The 20,873-nt window shown below is 51.4% G+C and overlaps 1 protein-coding gene across 4 annotated transcripts in view; it reads right to left on the minus strand.

The window, feature by feature from the left end:
• KLHDC4 (kelch domain containing 4) overlaps positions 1 to 20,873 on the minus strand; it is a 51,843-nt gene that overhangs the window by 24,504 nt on the left and 6,466 nt on the right. Inside the window, exons 1-6 of one of the 4 annotated variants that reach the window (XM_073226822.1) lie at positions 20,231 to 20,355; positions 18,134 to 18,243; positions 17,950 to 18,041; positions 16,217 to 16,295; positions 15,424 to 15,522; positions 5,541 to 5,677 (exon numbers count right to left, since the gene is read on the minus strand). In XM_073226822.1, coding sequence (XP_073082923.1) covers positions 5,541 to 5,677; positions 15,424 to 15,522; positions 16,217 to 16,295; positions 17,950 to 18,041; positions 18,134 to 18,154 — 428 coding nt within the window. In that variant the 5' untranslated portion in view covers positions 18,155 to 18,243; positions 20,231 to 20,355. Of the gene's footprint in view, positions 1 to 5,540; positions 5,678 to 15,423; positions 15,523 to 16,216; positions 16,296 to 17,949; positions 18,042 to 18,133; positions 18,244 to 20,230; positions 20,407 to 20,873 lie in introns of those variants that run through there. The other 3 variants (XM_017677734.3, XM_017677741.3, XM_073226823.1) reach the window with 3 other exon arrangements.

Genomic DNA, 20,873 nt, shown 5'->3' on the forward strand with positions numbered 1-20,873 from the left:
TAGAACAAATGCCCACTTTCCACCCAAGCCCTGGAGGAGAGGTGGTGGCTGGCCAGGGGTGGGGGGTGGGGGTTTACCGACAGAGTGGGCAGCAGGTACTGTGTGGCAAAGAGTTGAGGGCTTCTAAGGGAGCTTTGGAAAGGCAGCTGCTCACCTGCCGGCCCGCTCAGGGGGTCACCCAGCAGCGCGTGGTCAGAAAGCTGCCCAGTTATGGACCACAAACCGCAGCGAGGCACTCTCCCCAGCTCAGGCACACTTACACCAAACCTGACTTCAAGCAGCCCTAAGCCTCATTACACGCTCAGCATCTCACGTTCAAGCATGGAAGTTCATGACTCTAATGAGGACAGATTGGATCGTGGGAAGGAGCACGTGCAATGGGGGAACCAGGGATGCGAGAGCGGGAGGGTGGACAGGCGTGACTGGGAAGGTACGGCGCTCCATGCCCCGTTACAGGGGCCAAAGTGCAAGAGACCTGCTCCTGGCCGCCTCACTCCCCTGGTCTGTCTGGGGCCGTATCCACCTGCCCACGAACTGCTGCTGCTCACTGCGACCTCCTGCCCCATCTCGCCCACTGCGGTGGCGTGGGAGACTCATGTCCACCACCAAGAGAATGGAGGGCCGGGTCAGCCTCTGCCTGTGGCAGTGCAGACCATGCATTTCACACTAGTGAAACACTGCTAGGACACAGAATCTAAGTCGCCAAACCAGGCCTCCTTTACAATCAGGACAGTTTCGCAAGCATCCCCACCGGAGAGACTGAAGGAAGCCTTGGGTATCTGGGGGAGCCGCCTGTGCACACCCAGCCTGGGATTGGGGGGCCGATGTCGAAGTTTTGCTTCAGTTTCAGTCTCCTTGGCTGCAGTAACCCTATGATCACCCCCATTCTCCCACTGCTGTGATGTCTGTCGCTAGTAGGGAGCACGTGCCTAAGTGAGCACAGTAACAGACTGCACATGGTCTATTTGTTGACTGCCCCCAAAACACCACCAGAGTGGCCAGTGTGCAGGTGAGAACACACAGCGCTGGTCCAGAGGGCACAGCAGGATGCCCCACAGCACGTGTGTGGAAAAGTGCCCACCAGTGTCTGCCACAGCTGAGTGTAGCCACTGATGACCCCATCGGCTTATTCGACTCTCAGACTCCACTTAATGGAGATACGTGTGTACATGTACCGTAAGGTGTGTCCAAGGTGGACGGCAGCCCCCGAAACTGGTTAGAGCAGCAGTTTAGATAGACATGAGCAGGAGGGCAGAAAGGAGGGCAGTGGAACACCCTGTCTCCCTCAGACCAGCCCCTTTTGTGGTTCAGCACGAACTGGCAAGTGAAAGACCTGCCCAACTTTGTAGCAGGGGCCGTTACAATGTCATTACAGTATCACCTACATTGTAGTTTGGGTCCACCCTCAATTTCGCCTTGGCAGTCAGGGGAAAAACTAGGAACACAGACTTGCACAAAGAGGCTGAAGGGGGAAATTAAGGTGGACCCAAAGACAATGTACGAAGGATAAATGGGGGGAGGAAACCAAATAGGCCTCCATAAAAGACAGCCGGGGTCAGCCTGCTGTTCTGTATTTGAAGTATACTTTCCTTTCACTTTGCTAAATGAAAAACCCTTTATGGTTTTAACTCTCTATCGGGTCTCATGTCTGAATTCTTTCCTTCAAGAAGACAAGAACTGAGGCACTGCGGACACCACCGCCCGGCAGCAGTAACCTTCCTGCGCCCACTGGTATCACGGCACCGCAGCACACCGCTGCAGCCAACTGTCACACAGCACCGAACAGCACCAATCACACGCGGCTCAGGTAACTGGCACACCAGCGACGCTCAGCGAACAAAGCCACATGAGCTGTCCAGGTGATGCCCCAGCCAAGCCAACCTACTCTGTGCTTGGGGGCGGGTGCTGCGGAGGGACGCCGGGGCTCCTGGGGGACGAGATCATCTTTTCTGGACCTAGCGCACAGATGTTCACTCTTGTCAAGTTCACAAAGCTGTATATGACTATGTAAATTTGTTGTTTTTTTTTAAATTTATTAACGTTTGCTTTTTAAAAAAGCACTTCTCCAAAAACCAAATCGGCATCTGATCCCTTTGGGACATTAGCACCCGCTGGAGAGACCTGGTTGCCAGCTGATGGCTGCACTAGTTCCCTGTCACACCCACACATGGGGACCATGGAGAACTGCTTCGGTCACCTGGCCTCCTGTGGCAGGACAAGGTGTGTGGCGGATGTGACTCCAAGCCTGCGCCCTTTGCCCACACCGAGCCCCTGGGCCCAGCACTGGCTCCAGCAGGGACACTGGATGCCAGCCTTGAGCAGCCTGACCTCAGCGCAGCACTTCTCACCCAAGTGCTCTGGGGAGGCCAGCCTGTGGCTGATAACTTCAGATCTCACACCAGCCCGTGCAAGAATGGGCAGGACACATTTGTTCTATCAGAGACCTAACCTGACTCAGAAACTTGGCAAAGAAAATACTATCATATAAATGAGAAGCGTCCAGCTGGTGAGAGGGAGTCTCTCCTAAGCTAGCCTGCCCAGAGGTGGCCTCACTGCGTACTCTTCCCACGAGGTCTCCCCAACAGGAAACTGCCCTTGGGATAAGGAACATACTAATAAAGGAATGCAGGGTGCTGGGCCGAATCCCGGTAAGAGGTGAAGTCAGCTCGTAGTAGCCTTGCTCGTACTTTTCAAGAGATGCGTGCACAGCACAGGGCCTCTCCCTCAGCAACAGTAAAATGGGTGGCCCTCCTCCCTTTCTGCTGGAGCAGAAAGACTCACGGGAGATAAGCCGCCGCGGCGGTCCTCGGACGGGGCCACAGGTCAGCGCGGTGATGAGCACGTCCGATTCCGAGCAGCAGCAGCTCTAACTGCCCCCTGCTGTAGCCTCGCCCAAGGACTCCACAGAGCCTCTCACACTCAGTGTGGCTGCACCTTCCGCTGTCACACTGGGCCACGGATGAAGGCTTTCACTGTGGGACACACAGGCCAGCACAAAAGCACTACCTACACCATTTTAATTGTTAAAGATCTAAGAGGCATCTGACGTGAGCTTTCCTTCTTCCCAAAGGGCAGCAGACACTTTCACATCGGTGATCAACACTGAGAGTGAGCCCGAGACCCCAAGTAATCGGGGCCCTGGCTGGGGCCACCGTCAGGGTGGAGAGGGGCTGACGTAACAGGCAGATTCCTGGGCCCCACATAAAACTGCCCTGAATCAGACCTGAAGTTTGCCTGGGGTGAGGAGGGCAGGAATGTGCATTTTAAAAGCTCCCTTGGTGCTCCTTGGGGCACCCATGTCTAAGACCCACTAGCTGACACCTCAAACATAAGGCACCTCTTAACCACGAGCAGTACAGCAGCCCCTGAGCCCTGCTGAGCAGGAGAGACACAAACATCAGGCCGGGCACTGGAAACCTGGCAGACAAAGTAAGAGGCAAGGCAGGGCACAGGTGCTCCACCTCCGGACTTCCAGATCTGCATGCAAAAGGCTGCACCGGTCCCCTCGGATGGACACCCCCGCACAGCCCTCACATGCTCCGCTGAAACACACCCACTGCCCCGGCCGCCAAAGGAACATGACAGCAACACTCTGTCAGTCTCTGCTCATCCTCCCAAGGAAGAGCCAGGGATCATCACCCACAAGGAAGGCGTGGAAAATAGCAATTAAGATAAAAAGACAAAAAACGAAGCACATAAGCCTCCTCCTGCCCCACCACCCCATCTAGACTGAAATAGAGGGTTAAGGACGCCAACTGCACTTACGCTCTGCAGCTTCACGTTGGTTCCCATGGGATCTCAGACACAGAGCTCTCAGAGAGGAGCCCTGGGCCGGGCCGCATACTGGGAGGGCTGGGTCAGCAGGGCCGACAGCACCGGGCACCGCAAGCATGGTGGCCTCTGCTGGCCAGGAGACAGCGGCCACAGCAAGCCCCTCAAAGGCACATCCCCAAGTGACCGAGCGGCAAGGGAGCCACCCTGCCTCCTTGGCACAAACACCCACGTTACCGAACCAGGAAAGTTGGGAGGCCCCGAGAAAGCAGACGGTGTCACAAAATAGCTCGAACGTCACCGTAGGAAGACACCTCAGAAGCGCAACTGTCGACGCCGGGTCCCGCCCAGCAGCTAAGAGACTGCGGCAGCATTCACTCATGGAGCCCATAAATTACAGACACAACATTATGGAAACTGATAGGAATGCTATGAAAATACCAGGAATAAATTTGCCAAAAATGACCAAGCAAATAAACATCAGTTGGGTTTTGAAAAGAAGAACTAAAGCACAGCAAAGACAACAGAGATCACGCGCTCTGGGCCCAAAGACGAACTCGCGGGGGAACTGAGGACGTTTCAACAGGTGCTTAACAAAACCAACCTTTAATAAAAACAGTTTCTTCACTACTGTGCCTACTAAGAACGAGCCTTCCCCAAAGCAAGCAGAGGAAATGACCCATAACTGGCAACGCACGGCTAGGCTTCCCGGTGCCAATCTCACTAAGACTGCCACTGAGTCCTCCAGCAGGCTGGCTGAGCCTGGGGAGTCCATTCACACTTTCCATGTGCACAACAGACTCCGCTTTGTTAACTGAACACTCCGGGCTTAAGCCCACAGAGCAGGCCTGGACAGCCCTGCCTGAGCCTGAAAGGCGCACCGCTCACCTGGGCACATCCTGAGGGGAGCTCTGCTTCCTGCCCATGACAGTCCTAAGGCTGACGGCTGCCTGCACCATGACTGAACCCCGCCGACGAGGAAACTTTGGCTGCTTTAAGGGCAGAGGTGGCCCTGCGATGGCGGTGTGCACAGCCCCGGCCGGGGGTCACACGCACCCCAGGAGAACAAAGCCAGCCAGCTCTGCTCCCACTCTGTGCTCCACTGGGTTTCTGCCCACAAACAGCCTCTGTGCAGATGTGCGTCTGTCTGCAGCCAGGGGCGCAGTTTCAACCGCTGTGACACCAGTGGTGGATGTTCTGCGGGGAATGTGCCCACCACAGCACCACTGTCACCTCTCGCTGCAGAAATCGAGCACTGACACGGCTGAGCCTGTTCACTGAAGGGCCAAGGATGGCTTCCCCGTGCTTCCCCGTCCCGGCTCCACTGTGTCCCCATGGGCTGGAGGGTGGGAGGGCGCTCCCCGCTAGGAGCTACCTCGGGCTCGGTCCCCACAAGCTGAAACCCAGGCTGCCTCCCAGGGTAAACAGACAGCCGGGGAGGACAGCAGAGTCGCAACGTGGTGAACGGCGATGCTGACGAGGGAAGGAGGGGGAAACAAGCCCAGAGGTGGCACTGCTACCGCGATCCTGGTGACACCTTCCAGAACCCAGAGTCGGCAGCCGTCGCCAGGCTGGCTTCCCTGTGAGGCGTCCCGAGAACACGTGAGCCCTTATGCCAGGTCAGCAAGGCTGGTCCCTTAGGGCTCTGCAGGCCTTGTTCCTCGGGGCCCTGGAAGGCTTTGGGATCTGACTGTGTCACTGTGAACTCAGAATGCTGGCGGGGCACAGGAGCAGGGCGCAGGGGGCAGACTTGCCACCCAGCATCTTACCTGATCTGCTCCCAGGTCCTTGTGGCCAGGTGCAGGACCCAGAGATCTCTGTAGTGGTAGAACTGCTCCCCGTCGGGAGAGGCGAACTCTCCCCCAAAGACCCACAGCTGTCCGCCGCCCTGAGGCACCACCACCGCCTGTTAAAAGGAAGGTGACAGTCAGGATGCAGCCACACAGCTCTCGGCCAGGGCCAGCTCCATGGGTGCAGGACCCCTGTGGGCTGGGCGGGAACTAGCAACTGCACTGGGTGCCAGACCACTGCACACAGGCTCAGCCAGCGCACACACCCAGCGACTGTCTACTCCTGCCTTTGACAGGAAAATTCCTGAAAAATCCCTCAAAGGGTAAGTTCTCCTAAGTCAAAAATCTAATGAACTTGGATGCATTCCTGGATTGCAAAATAAACATCTACCTGTATTCATACAACCCCACATCCTATTAAAATGGGCACAATTATGTCGAAAGTTAACATCAGTTGTAACACAAACTAAGGATATTTTCTTGTTATTAAACATCTATTTTTTTTTTCATTTTTATTAAACATCTATTATAAAGCTGTTTGCCTGCCCTCACTGATCCCTTTCCAGCTATTCAGCACGGGACACCTACAGCTACCCTAATAGACAGAACTGACTGCAACAGGTCCCATCTACACAACCTTACTAGTTCTTCATTTTAAAAGGTTTAAGCCAAACGGAAAGGCAGACGGAGCAGCGACCACGATGCCGCGGGGCCGCGCCCCAAAGGACGCTCTGAACCAGCCACGCCAGAGGGGAGGCGGCCACAGGGCCACAACAGCCGGGCTCTGGGCCACGCAGGGCTCTCCAGGCTTACGCGGGCACATTTCAAAGCACTACTGGTTCGAGGAGAATATTAAGGCCGAACTGTGGTCCGTGAGCACAGCCCATGAACCAGCGTGGCGATCTGACAGCAGACGGTTGAGGACAGGAGCGCCAGGGCTCACGTCCCAGGGCAGACGTCCACCTCACACTCCCACGGCTACTCCCGACATCAGCACAGATGAAGCAAGAGCACCGAGGACCCCAGACCCTGCGTCAGCAGAAGTGCGAGGATGAAAGTGCCCGACTCTGCCCAAGCCGCCCTCTGCTCCCACGGCGGCCACACGGCTGGGGGTCCGTCACCCCGAAGGCCCCATCTCCACGAAGTGAAGGAAAAGGTCCAGGACCAAGACTGGGGGTCATCATGCTGGAGCCCCCGCGAGAGGGGAGGAGGGCACGTCAAAGCATGTGGTTAAAAAGGCATTTCCAGAAAAGGAAAAACACCGTCCATGTAAGCAGTGAATTTCAGCCAAAATTAGAGTGAGTGCTTATTTCACATAAATAACCTTTACAGATGCAAACACAAGAAACACACATTTAGAGAGTTTTAAAGGCAATTTACAGATTATCTGATCCAGGGCCATTTGTCAAAGCAGTGGAACTCTTTCTTCAAACAAAAGCTTAAGTGAAGCCTGAAAGGTAACAAAACTGGGGGTACCACACCCATTCCACCCGCGCCGCCCCCGCACCCCAAGCACACTCAGTCTGGAAGGTGTGCCCTGTCCACTCTCCTTCTCGGGGCCTATCCTCTCTCATTCTGAGGTGCCGGGCCTCAGAGGCCATGCTGGAACCACCCACGACCACCTGGCCCCACCACAGACACAGGCCAGCCAGTCACTGACATGGCCCTCTTCCTCGAGAACTCACTCAGTAATATGCCACCTGCGGACAGCACTGTTTCAAAGACAGTCCTCATCTGCCTGGTTCTACTGTCAGCTGACCTGTACTGTGTGTCTAAAGGGCAGACTTCACAGTGATGACTTCTGCCGGCAGCCCACAAACCTGGGGCATGACGCTCGCTCAGTCAGCACCTGGCACAGGGTAGGCAGCAGGCTGGCCTGCCCCGGGAGTCACCGGCCATGGGGCCAGGCAGCAAAGCAGACAGCAGGCCAGTGCTTCTCACCACAGGGGTGCAGGAAACAGCCAGAGGATCTTCTTGCCAGGTAAGCGGTGGCCACAGCAGCAGGGGCAGTGAGGCCAGGGGACAACTGGGCCAGGTGCAGCTGGGCATCAGGACGCTCCTGAGCACTCTGCATGCATGCCTACCTCCCCAAAAAGGTGCACAATGGGCGGGTCAGACGGTGGTTCTGTGGAGGCTGCATCCCAGGCCCCCGATGGCTTCCACTGCACTGGGGCCCCTCTGCCCTGTTGGCACTTGGGGACACTGCAGAGCTGAGCCTGTCTCAGATGCTGCTCCTGCCCTGGACTAACTGGAGGTCCTGGGGGCACACCAAAGGGGGACACGGCCTCCCCACTCCCACTTCCAGGCAGTTCTGTATGCATCATCTCAGCACAGACAACTAACCTGAAGTCACAGGCCAGTTTCCTATCACTCTAAAATCCCAGGGGTCTACCAATCACTTCAGATCTTTAGAAGATTTGTGATTAGCTCAGGCTCAAACCTAACACAGTTTTCTGAGCTTCACGAAGTTGGGTCGTCCACATGTACTACACAGTACAATGGCGTTTTGAAATGCCTCATCACAGAAGGCTGATTAAAGCCACGGCGTACCACCACAGTAAGAAACGGTACAGAGAGGAACGTCCAATGCACATATGTACACAACTAATGTGAATAGACATGCACAGAAATAGGAATTATATGGGCAGAGAAAAAACACAAATACAAATCAGCAGTTGTGAAGAATGGACAATGGGCTTACCTTCCTTTTGTTTGTTTTCTTACAATGAATATTTGTTACTTACATACTCAGTTTTTAAAACCATCCTTCAAAAATGAAGTCAAACTCCAGGCAAGAAAAAAAGGACACTGTGCGGCAGAGCCATCTCCACATCCCACTCCCACTCCACTCAGTCAAGGACCAGGCCACCCCACTGAGGCCTCCAGACCCGCAGACGTGTGCCGACAGCCAGGATCGGAGGGCTTCGCATCGGCCTACTCGGAGGCAGCGAACACCAAGGAAAGGGTTAATGCACCATCCGGGAGAAGAGGAAGGCCTCCACTTCTGACCAGACGGAGCAACTGTCCCACACTAACCCTCCCACTGTGAACAGGGACAAAATGGGACAAAATCTGTGACCCAACTGTGACCAGACAGCAGGAAGTGCAACCGTGACCCGCGAGGCGGCAGCAGAGTGTGGTGAACCCTGACCCCGGAGGCGGTCTCTGCACCCTGGGGCAGCGAACGGAGCCCAGCAGAGAGGGGGTACCTTGCTGTGCACGAGACAAAGGTGCGAGCTCAGGGGCACTGAGGAAGCTGGAACCTGCAGAGCAGAGTAGCGGAGAGCACAGAGGGGTCCCCTGCAGCCTTTGCACGCTAAGCTGCACGTCTGTAGGGTGAGCTCATAGGAGGCTGGGAGACGAGCCTGCACTGTGGGGCTGACAGCTTAAAAATGACTTGAACTTACACAGGCTGAGAGTCAGGCAAGTTCCAAGCAGACAGAGTGAAAAGTGTCACTGAGCACACAGCATTCAGCAGAGTCCCCAGAAAGGCTATACACTAGGGCCAAGCCATCCCTAAAGAAAGCCTCAAAAGGATTGTAATGACCTGCAAGTGATGAGACCACTAGCCAGGACAGAGCTCAGCATTCACTGGTAGGTGAGACCGAAGTCTAGTCGCCAGGCAGCGTTCACCAAGTGCAGCATCTAAGCACGCAGTTCTACAGGGAACGTAACCCGTAGTAAGGAGAAACGGCAGGCAACAGAGATCCAGGAATGACAACATGAGAGAAAGACCAGAGGACTTGAAAACAGCAATAAATGTTCAAAAATTTAAAGGAAAACATGAACATAACAAATATGGAAACAATAATCAAGAAGCAAACAACTTCTAGAGCTGAAAAATACCGTATGTAAAATTAAAAATTCTCAAGTTCACAGCACATCTATATTGACTCTAAAGGGCAATAAAAAACAAAATGAAGCTACAGAGAAAATTGACTGGGGGGAAAAGACTCACTGCCATGTTGGACACTATTGAACAGTGTAACATACATGTAACTGGACTCCCAGAAAATCACGGAGGTACCACAAAATCAAACTGCTAAGAAAGCAAAGATAAAACCTTTTAAGTAGCCTTAGATGGAGGGAAATAGATCCACTAAATACAGGAGAATTAAGAATGACCACTGACCTTTCATTAGAACAATATAAGCCAGAAAACAGACCATCTTTCAAGTGCTAAAACAGCTGTTAACCTAGAATTCTATATCTAAACAAAAACATCCTGTAAAATGAAGATATTTTGACTTAGGAAAAAAGTTGAAAAGAATGTGTTGCCAACAGACACCTGCCCTTCAAGAAATAGTAAATGAATAGGCTGCAGGAAAACACAGATCTACACAAAGGAACAAACTGTGCTGGGACTGGTAAATTTAGAAAACAGTGAAGGTTTTCTCCTTCTCATTTTGAAATTTATTTAAATCATTGAAAGTAAAAACAATTAACACTGTATTGTGGGACTTCTATATATGGAAATAACCTACACGACAACAGCAGCACGAAGGATGGGAGAACATGTGAGCCTTCCACTAAGGTTCTTGCAGTCCACGAGAAGTGGCAGAACATCTCTGAACACAGACCTCAGTGAGCTGGCAATGCATACTGCAGACCCGAGAGCAACCCCGGAAACAGACAAGAGTGACGGATTGTCAGTAAGCCACAGAGAAGACAAAAAGGGGATATTAAATACAATCAACCCAAAAGAGTGCAGAGTGAAACAGAAAAAGGAATACAGAACTGGGGCAAATAGAAAAATCAAAAACATTGACAGTTATATCAATAATCACATTAAATGTACCTAATTAAATGCACCAATTAAAAAGCAGACTGTCAACATGGATAAAGAGACAAGACCCTCTTCACAAGAAATATGCTTTAAATGTAAAACACAGTGGGTTAAGAGTAAAAGGATGGAAAAAGATAAACCACATAAACAAAAATCCTAAGAAATTGGTGGCTGTGCTAGTAATAAAGTAAACTTCAGAAGATTATCAAGGGGAAGTCAATGAAGATATGGAGATGTGAACACTGCCAACCCACCCGACCTCGTGAGGACACTAGCCAACACCCAGAGGTGGTACATTCTTCTCCAACATACACAGAACATGTACCAAGATAGCTCATATGTTAGGCCACAGTATAAGTCTCAAAAAATTTAGAAGGACTGAAATTATACAAAGTGCTCTCTAACTACAACAGAATTAGAAATGAGTAACAAAAAGATATCTGGGAAATACCCAAATGTTTGTAAATATATTTGTAAACAATATACTTCAAAGTAACCCATGGGTCAAAGAAGACATCTACAAATTAGATCATTTTGGTCTGAATGATCATGAAACAAACAGAATCTGTGGGAAGCAGTACAATGGCGTCTTGAAACATCAGAGAGACCAGAGAGACATGCGTACCTTTAATGCTTATATTGCAAAAGATGATTTAAAACAAAGACCTGCTTCTATCTTAAGAAGCCAGAAAAGGAAAATTAACCCAAAGTAGAAGGAAACCGTAAAGAAAAAATAAAGAAGAAATTATTGAAAAGTGTATAAATAATAGAGTGGTGGAAAAAAGTCAATGACCTGAATATCAAGAAAATGGGAAAACCTCGACAAAAACACCTGACTGAAACACTTCTGTTTGAGATTTAATACTGAGACTTCTAAGTCACCTGAAACTTTTTCTACCTTCTTTCAAGAACAATTTCAAAATTGCTGCATGAAAGGCACTAGACAACTATTTCCTGACAAATTTACACTAGAACCATCTTCTAAAGATTAAAATGTAGGAGGCACCTTAATCACCCAATACAACCCCAGTACCTGATACAATGAAGTTCAAGGCAAAGAAACCAAGCAAACAGCCGGTCACCAGTGAACGGGTCACCCTCATATGGGTTACGCAGCAAGGCCAGACTACACCCAAGGGCCCATACTTCCAGGTCACATCAATACAAAACAATACCCCAAAAGGAGTCCTTAAAATGTACCAGTTAAAGATAAATCATGATAAAATACATTTTTACATCCTGCTGTTATTTCTTTAGTTTTTAAGGAAATATATAATAAAGACGTGCCACCCCTAAAGACAAAGAAAACAGATTTTAGGGTAAAATCAATTAATCTGTTCTCTTCCTTTCTTCAAAAAAAAAAAAGCATGTGTATTGCACATCTGGTTGGCACTGTTTTCTAGAGTTACTGATGATACTTAAACATCTTTACTAGCATTTTCTATGGAAAACTAGTTTGCATGAATGTGTCAATAGCACAGAAGTCACTATTGTAAAAGCACACAGTTCACTTTCAATAGGATGTTTCAAAATTCTAGTTATTTCAAGTAATCGGCCCCATTTATATATTTTTAACCACCTACTTGGGTAAAAACAAACAGCTCTATGTTACAACAAAATAAGAAAAAATGAAGAAAGAAAAACTTGGGTTAAGAAAAGAAAAATGAATGAAATGGCTAATCTGGGAACTAGCAATAGGATATTATAATTCAAACTCCAAGGCTTCGATCTCATCCAAGTTAAATGTTATTTCAGAATTATCTGTATTTTATAGCTGTTAAACATGAAATGGAATATCATCTAAGAAGGGGATCTATTTAGATCACTGACCAGCGCTAAATTTCTCCAAGAACTTATTTTTATCAAGGTCACTGTGAGTTAAAACCGATCTTATAACAACAACAAGACTCTAAAATGTCCAGTAGAAGAAAAAAATCATTTGTAGAAAGCCACAAAATGCAAATTCACCTCAAAATGTAACACAAAAACAATAGGTTCAGGGCTTGTAAGGATGTCTTTTTAAAGAGTTTACTTTAAAGGAAGTCAAAGCACTTTTTTTTTTATTAAGTATCACTGATATACACACTTACAAAAACACTCACATGAGAAACACTGTGGTTACTATATTCACCCATATTATCAAGTCCCCCCCACGCCCCATTGCAGTCACTGTCCATCAGTGTAGTAAGATGCCAGAGTCACTACTTGTCTTCTCTGTGCTACACTGCAGAAGTCAAAGCACTTTAACAAAATTACTTCCAGTAATCCTTCTCCTTCTAAGGTAAGGATTCTTCTTCCCACAGGGGAGAAATCCAACCTTGAGCTGAACTATTACATGGCCCTTCAGAGGACACCTGGCAGAACTCAAGAGAGAAATGAAGTCACTGGCTGGAAAGAGCCAGAAGCAGTCTTTTTCCCCTACACCCTGCTTGCTCGCTGTGCATTGTCAAGCTGACTGAGTTTACACCCCCAGGCAATCTTATAGGGGTTTATGAATTTTGGAGATGAAGTGATAAAAAGAAAACCCCTTAAATACTTATATTCATGCACACACACACACACTGTGGTTTTGCAGTAACTGTTCAAGCTCACTGACAATCAACGTCCTCTGTCTGGATCTGACAAGAGCACAGTAGTGCAGGGAACAGCCGAGCAGAGCTCTGGGCTCACCGGCCGCCTCACTGGCATCCGCGCTCCCACTTGGCCCAGGAGGCTCTACGCTTCCCAGGCATTTGGGTTTGTTTGTTGAAGTCTCAACTGTAATAAAATCCTGCCTGGAAAACCTGAAGTTCACAACTCTCCCAGCAAATGCAGAAAAAAAAGCCCAGTGGAGTCCAACTAAACACACAGACTCTGTGAATGGATTCTGACACTGGCCACATGCTTCAACTTCGTGAAAGCTGAGTCCTAAACATGTATGACAGCCTCAGCACCAAAGAAAACGTAAAATAGGGGGCAGCATGGGGAATGGTGATCAGAACATTCTGGTGCCATGTCCCAGCCTCAGACCACGCCTCGGTGCCTCACCTTTAAGAGGTGCTCAGCATGTCCTGCCTGAATGACCCAGGACTCCTGCAATGACACGACTGCTCAGCTGTGGCTCGGGGACACTCACCCTTTCTGCAGCTCAGACAGACACTGCCAGGGAATTCGGCTCACTTCATGAGGAAGCCTTTGATACGTAGGAACTCTTCTCCATGAACTACTTACTGCTCACTAACGCACTAAGGCTGATAAAATACAGATGATATTTCTTAAACCTTATGGAACTCTTCTATTTTATGAGAATGCATTTTGTTTCAAGTGGGTCTCAGTTACTACTTAGGGAGAAACAACCACATGAATAACCACGAGCTCATGATCTTCACCTCCCCTTCCTCACCCACCCGCACATCCCAGACAGCTCGTCCCTCCCCGCCCCGCCCCACCTTGTCCGTCCCTCAACAGTCCAGGCAGAAGAGCGCCAACATCCCTTCTCCCCGGGGAACTGGTGTGTGGGGGGAGCAGGCAGCTGAAGCCTGTCAGGCCGTGGGGCCACACGTCCAGCAGATGTTAGGACCTTTCACTTCCTCCCCCGCACTGTACTCATTTTAGAAAGGGCCATGTAAACTCTCAAAAAACACTAAAATAAGCCTCGCCCCCCAAAATTCCAGGATCGAGGGGAAAAGAGTAAAGTGCATAAAGTTTCTCTTTCTACTGCTTTTGCACCCGATTAAAGAGAAGATAAAGAACAGGACTTTTCACATAAGACACACTAAACTAGTCCATAATGAGCAGGCTTTTATGTCTCAGAATTTAATGTATATTTGAACCATAGTGACCTTTAGGCAAAAGACTTTATAACCAACTTTCTGCTCCCCATCACTCTGATTCATCGTGAGACCCCAAGTAAAGAGCGAGCCGACTGCAGGGCGTCACTAGTAAGGGGCACGTGCAACGGAGCTCCCGGCCAACGCAGCTGGGTCGCGCATCTCAGAGACTTTCACAGCCCTGATCCTGCAAGGACAGTCAATGACTAGTAACTCATGCTCACGTGAGGCACCCCAAGCCTGCGAGCCTGCATTCCGTGGGCATCAGGACAGCAGCATTCTTGGGCTCAGGAACCTAACAAGGCATCAGCACAGGGCTGGGGGCTTGGCATGGTCCCAGGTCCTGGTCCCGGCTCTCAGCCTGCAGGCCTAGGCGGGCAGATGATGCTCTCAGTAACTGAAGCAGGCTCTGCAAAAGGACTGAACCTAAGACCCACCTACTTATCAGAACCCAAGCTCACTAAGATGTGATATTTTAAACTGAGAGCAAGGACATCCTTCTCGTCCAGATGATGAACTGGTTAGTCCAAATGCCTGCGAGCCTTCCGCGCGTGAGGCGTCGGTGCAGCCCTTAAGTTCAGCTATGAGTCCGGAATCAGGAAAAGAGAAGCAGGTTCTGTGGAGGGAGTTTCCATAGTGCCGTGGTCAGCCCACACGTGGCAGCTCCACACCAGAGGCACCACTCCCTCAGCTTACCCTTGGCACCACGGCTTGTTCCCGGTACTGGGTCATAATCATGAACAACGAAGACAAGCGCCTGCCCTCCCAGATGTTCCAGACCCTGAGCCCAGGACACCACCCAGCAGGAACAGCAGCTCTGCAGGCTCCCCTGGGCTGGGCAGGAACGGCCAGGAGTGCGCTGGCCTCAGCACCTGGGGCCGCCCGTCAGGACACGTCTCGCTCCACAGCCATCACCCCCTTCCACACCTCACCCCCCACCACTGGACATCCCGGCTCCCCCTTTCCTCTCAAGGCAAAGGGCCTCCAGGAGCCCCTCGCTCAGACGGACGGGAGCCTCCTGTGCAGCCACGACACTCCAGCACCACACTAGGTATGCTGCCCGGATGACCCCCGTGGCCTCAGGGCCCAGGGAGGGGAGGGTGCTCATCTCCCTGTCTTACAGGAAGACACTGAAGAGCCAGGCAGCCCCATGACGAGTCCAAGTCAGGCGGCAGCAGAGGGAGGCCCCTCCTTGCCTTCAGCACCCTGACACAGCCCTCCCGGAAAAGCACGTGCAGAGACGTGGGCAGAGCTTCAGCTGACATACCTGGTGTGCACAGCGCCTCGGAGGTGGATTGGGGATCTCAACCTTTGTCCAGGTATCCTTCCTGATGTTGTAGATATAGAGCTCATTATACAAAAAAGTCTGCAGAAAGGAAGAAAAACTCTGGTGTTACGAATGACGCTTTCACGCAAGCACCAGTAGGGGGAAAAAAAGGACTTCAATCAGCAGCCTCCCCTAGGAAACGTGTGTCCTAGAGCAACAAAGTCACACCGATGCACGGCGGTGTGTGGCTGGTCCCTTGGTCCTAAGATGGTGGCACAAAAAAGGCTGCCTGTCCCAGGCCCAAGAGCATTCAGGGCACTGGGCTCACTGCTCAGTGAAACCCCCATCTTCCAAGTCAGGCCCGGCGTGAGAGCGTGCCACGGCAGCGGACCGGTCGGTTCGGACGCGCGGCAGCCCCAGCACACAGAGGGGACGTGAACTCACGCCTCTGTAGCTGCTTCACATAGAACTCTCAAAATGAAAATGAGCTCTGAGGGTGTCTGCGCTTCCCCTGTTCTAAACAGCTTGGGAACCACCACAAGGAAGACCAGCAGAATGAATCTATGCACATGGCCGGTGTGCTAGTCAGCCTCAGGCAGGTGGGGAGAGGAGGGGCCCTAAAGGTCACTAAAGCCACCAAGGACAACGTCACCTGCCAGTCCTGACAGCTCAGGAGGCAGGACAGGACGACAGTTAAAGAACCAGTGCATATTTGATATCACTGCTTTAATTTTACTCCAAATGGGACCCATGGGGAGAATCTGGGGAGAAAAGAAAAAAATATATACTTTACTTTTTGGCCATTGAAATATTCACCTCCGAACAGGATTAATTCGTCTTTCTCAGGATGGGCAGAGAGCGAGGCATTTAACCTGCATGAGACAAAAGCAACTCAGCTGGAACTGAAGGCTTTAAAGGCCAGCGCAGCTCCCCTTCCAGGCCAGGCCTTCCCCCGGGGCCTGACACGGGCGCTGAGGCAGCACTGTAGGGGTGGCCTCCCCGCCACGACCCCAAGGGCAGGCTCACGCTCCCGGAGCGCCTGGCCCGGCTACACGCAGCATCTGCTGACAGCATCAGGCAGTGGGAAGGCGAGATGCGCCTACACATGTGCCCGATTTCCCACAACTGACTTGTCTTAAAGGTCTATCCTCTTAAATCACCACCAAAATTACTCTAAAACAACCAATACTTAAGCATTTCAATACGCATCCCAGATACCTTCCAACTAGAAAATGCAAAAAATTTTGTACTTCCTTAATACCTGAAGACAAAAGAACAGCTATAAGGAAATTATAAACATGTCCTAAGAGTTTCAGTAGAAAGCAGAGAGGCATGTAGTGACTGGGAGGGTCAAGCCCAGAAAAATGACCTTCTTTCAAAATCCCCTATGGTGCTATCCCTCCAGGGATGTCCCAAAAAACGCTTTTCAAAGGAAGAAAAGGTTTCAAGGTTAAAAAAGTTTGAGAAATCTGGTAACTATTTTTCTCTTGGGAATTTACTGTACACAGAAACATTTTACAGGCTGAGAAATTTTGCAGTTAAAAACCAGGGTTAAAACAGTACAGCCGCTGTGGAAAACTGTCTCACAGCTCCCCAAAAAGTTAAACACAGAATCACCATGTGACCCAGGAATTGCTGGACGCCAGGACGATGGAAACAGACTCAGATCCTGTGCAGCGATGCTCATTCTGGCATTATTCACAGCAACCAGAAGCTGGGACCAACCCAAGTGTCCAGCAGCCAACAGATAAATAAAACAGGGTCTATCCAGCCGCGGAATGTGATTTGATCTTAAAGGGCGCGAAGTTCGGATTCATGCTACAACATGGGCGAACCCTGAGGACATCATGCGCAGAAGCCAGTCACAGAGGACAAATAATGTCTCCACTTACATGAAATATCTAGACTAGCTACGTGACAGGGACACACAAAGGGTAGCGGTCACCAGGGTCTAGGAGGTAGGGGCCTTGGGAGAGGCTGCTTAATGGGTACAGAGTTCCTCTCTGGGGTAACGAAAATTTTTGGAAATAGATGGTTGCACAGCATTATAAGTAATCCCACTGAATTGTACAGTTTAAAATGGCTAAAATGGGAAATTCTGTGTAATGTATATTTTACCACAACTAAAAAAAATTTTTAAGAGGAAACTAGCAATCCCCAAACTTCTGTGACCCCGAACCTTTTTCTCACTTAACACCTATTCAATTTTCTGTGGAAAAGTAACAACACAACCTGGCCAACCAACATACAAACTGGGCCCAGGGCACCCAAGTGTCGTTGCTGCCCATACCCAACCCACCCTGGGAGCCCGCATTTCCATGTTTCTGCATGACAACAGCCTGACTCCTGTCACTCAGACATGAGAAAATGTCCTGAGGGAGCTGGTCTGGTGCAGGAACCAGTTTCAATGACGAAAATGTGCCAAGTGTCCAGTTATTTATGAAAACCTGGTGCCAATTTTAAGCAGCTGTTCAATTTATGAAAGAAAACTCTGAGAAGCTATAAGGCAGAGTCCTTGTCACTTACCTTGGAGAGGGCGGGGAGCACGGTGTTTCCACAATCTGCGTCTTCCTGGCATCTAGTGTCTGGAAATGGGCTATAAGGGCTTCGAGGTCTTCCTAAAGGCAGACAAGTAGTCACACCTGAGACATCCATGCAAAGTCTACCGCACAGGCAGAACCTAGCTCAGCCTGCCCCCCTGTCCATGCACCTGACCAGGGTCCAGTCTCATTCACGAATTAAAACAGCTTCCTCCTATTTCAAAGACACAGAGTCTGACACACGCAGAAGTACTCGGAGCTTGCCTTACAGGCAGTTTTCCTGGATATGCGCAAAGAAGCACAAGCACTACATGTGACACCATTCCAAAACCTCACACCCCCCAACCAAGGGCCTCCCACTTAGCCAGCCCACCCTGTGCATGAAGGCCAGCACCTTCAACCACCTCTCGGAGACCGAGACCGAGAGGCCTCGGCCACCCACCAGCCTGCGTTGCAGTAAGAGAAAGCAGCAGAGTAAGTCAGATGAACACAAAGGCCTGCTCACTCCAGCTCACTCCACAAGTGTTTGAAATCCTACAAAAGACTTCAGAGTTCTTCATATAATTTATAGATTCATTTAAAATGGCTGATATACACAATCTGTTTAATAATCACATTTGTCACATGAGAATTTAATGTGACATCAGACATGTCCAGGAAAACGGCACAGCAGTGTCTGATATTCCCCTGGCTCATTTATTTATTTTCTGTCTCCACATCCTCCCACACAAATAACAAAATATAAGCTCCAACCAAGGAAGAATTGTCAGTCTGCTAGAACAGTGCCTATATGCTGGGGGCTCAGCAACTATCAGCTGCAGCCAAGCTGGAAGATTTGTTTTTATAAGTGCAGAAACAGATTTAGAAGTTAAGATGCTAACATACCTGCACAGTTCAGAGGCACGGGAACCCGGTCTTCCCACCTCCAGCCCACAGCCCATTTCCCGAAATTTACTAGTAGCCCCACCCCACCCCTGTGTCTTGGGGAACATCCTTTCTGTCCTTACTCTCCTCCTGAAAGCTCACTCCCCTCACCTGCACACGCTGACACCAGAGAGCTGTACATCCCCCTTCTCTCCCCATCCACTTCCCTCTGACTCCCCTCCCACCTACACACACACACAAGTACATTCTGCACTTTAGGTAGATGTCCTTCCTGCACCTACAGACACTTTGAGACCATTCAGGTGACCTCATTCCCCACCCCACCTCTTTACTCTAAACTGCACTGAGCCTGTCAGTTCCTCTGATTGGAACCCCATATTCTGTCGGCCTGAACCGCCACCTGCACCCCTGTGCGTACCCCGTTCACCTCCCGGGAGCAGCCACCATCTGGAATTAGAAACTCGTCTTTTTCTCAAGCGTTTCATACTTTTACTCCACCTAATATGTTCCTAAGCATATGTATTACTGTCTTTTTCCTTTGCCCCTTTTCATTCATGTCTCCACTTTCTCATTTGTCAAATAATGGGGTTGGGCTTTCCTTCCACGTCTGGGCTCTCAGCATTCTGAGGTTCTGCACTGTTGAGTGCACGAGTTCTGCAGCCACTGTCTGGGCTGAATCTCGCTCTGAACAGAGTTCAGAGGAGCATGTTCTCGCCTGAAATGGGCGTGGTGACCGGCTGCGGCGCAGGAAGCAGGCTGTCTGTGTGTGGCGTCTGTAGAACAGGAATGCGCTCATGGACGCTGCATGGAGGGCGTCGGGCCAAGTTTCAGCTCCTGCCACTTCTCGGCCGTGTGACCCTGAGCTGGGTGACCTCTCAGCTTCTCATTCCCTAAGTGTCGGATGGGGCCGCCGCCGCTGCCTAGCCCGCTTGCTTGTGAGGACTCACGCCCAGGCAGCGCGGGCTGTGGCGCACCGCGCACCCTCATCGACGAGCATGAGCCGCCCAGCCTGGGAAGCCCATAAGCAACGGTCAGCGGAGGGCAACAGAACGAACGCTCGGCGCTAAGTTCGGCACTGACCCACTTGCAAACCCAGCCAGGAGAAAGCAAGGGCCGCGGAGAGAGGGCGGGGCAGGGAAGGCGGGCGAGGGGGCCGGCGGGGCAGCGCGCCCGTGGTGGAATGCCCGGGTCACTGCCCCCTGACGCTCCCCGCAGGCGGCCTGGGGGCCGTCCACCCCCGCTTCGAAGAAACGGCGTGAGGCCCGGGGGTGCGGCCCCGGCTCGCGGGGCACAGCCGTCGCTAGGGCTCCTCGCTCCTCCCGGCCGGGGAGCCACAGCGCCCGGGGCACGGCGCTCAGGTCGCGAGGCCCTGGCCCGCTCACCTCCTCCTTCCGCGAGCGCTTGGACACCTTCCTCTCCATCTTGGCGGCCGTCTTCTCCGCCCCGCGGCCCTTCTTCTCCTTCTTGCCCTTCTTGCCCATCGTATCCGGCTGACGAGACGCCCGAGCTCCCTGGGAAACGGGCAGCGGCGCTCGGCCCGCCGGAAGTGCGCGTCGCGGGGGCGGGGCCTAACGTAAACACGCCACTTCCGGTCCGTCCGCCGGCGCTTCCGGACGGCTCCGGGATGCCTCGGGGCTCAGGCTTTGCGGGCGGGCGCGGCAGTTCTGGGCTTTGGGCCCTGGGTGGCGACCGCGTCCCCGTCCGTCGCAGGGGCCCGCCGCGAGCCACGGGGCTGTCCTGGAAAGCCGGGCTCGGGGCTTACTGTGTGGGCCATTTGCTTAGCCCTGGGTAGAGTTGTTGGATCTCCCCAAAGGGGGACGCCACCCCAATTCACTCACGGAAGACGTCTCGATGCAACAAGCAAGACGACTGTATTCAGGAGCCAGCTAGCTGGGGTCCAAGTGTCAGCCCGACGCCAGCCCGGCGCAGCGGGTCTCAACAAGGACCCCCGAGCACTCAAAGCCAAGGGTTTATATAGCATTTTCAAAGCACTTAACTCACAGTAATTTTCCACAGCTGCATATT

The sequence above is a fragment of the Manis javanica genome, chromosome 17, assembly GCF_040802235.1.
Source record: "Manis javanica isolate MJ-LG chromosome 17, MJ_LKY, whole genome shotgun sequence".
In the NCBI taxonomy this organism is placed as follows: domain Eukaryota; kingdom Metazoa; phylum Chordata; class Mammalia; order Pholidota; family Manidae; genus Manis; species Manis javanica.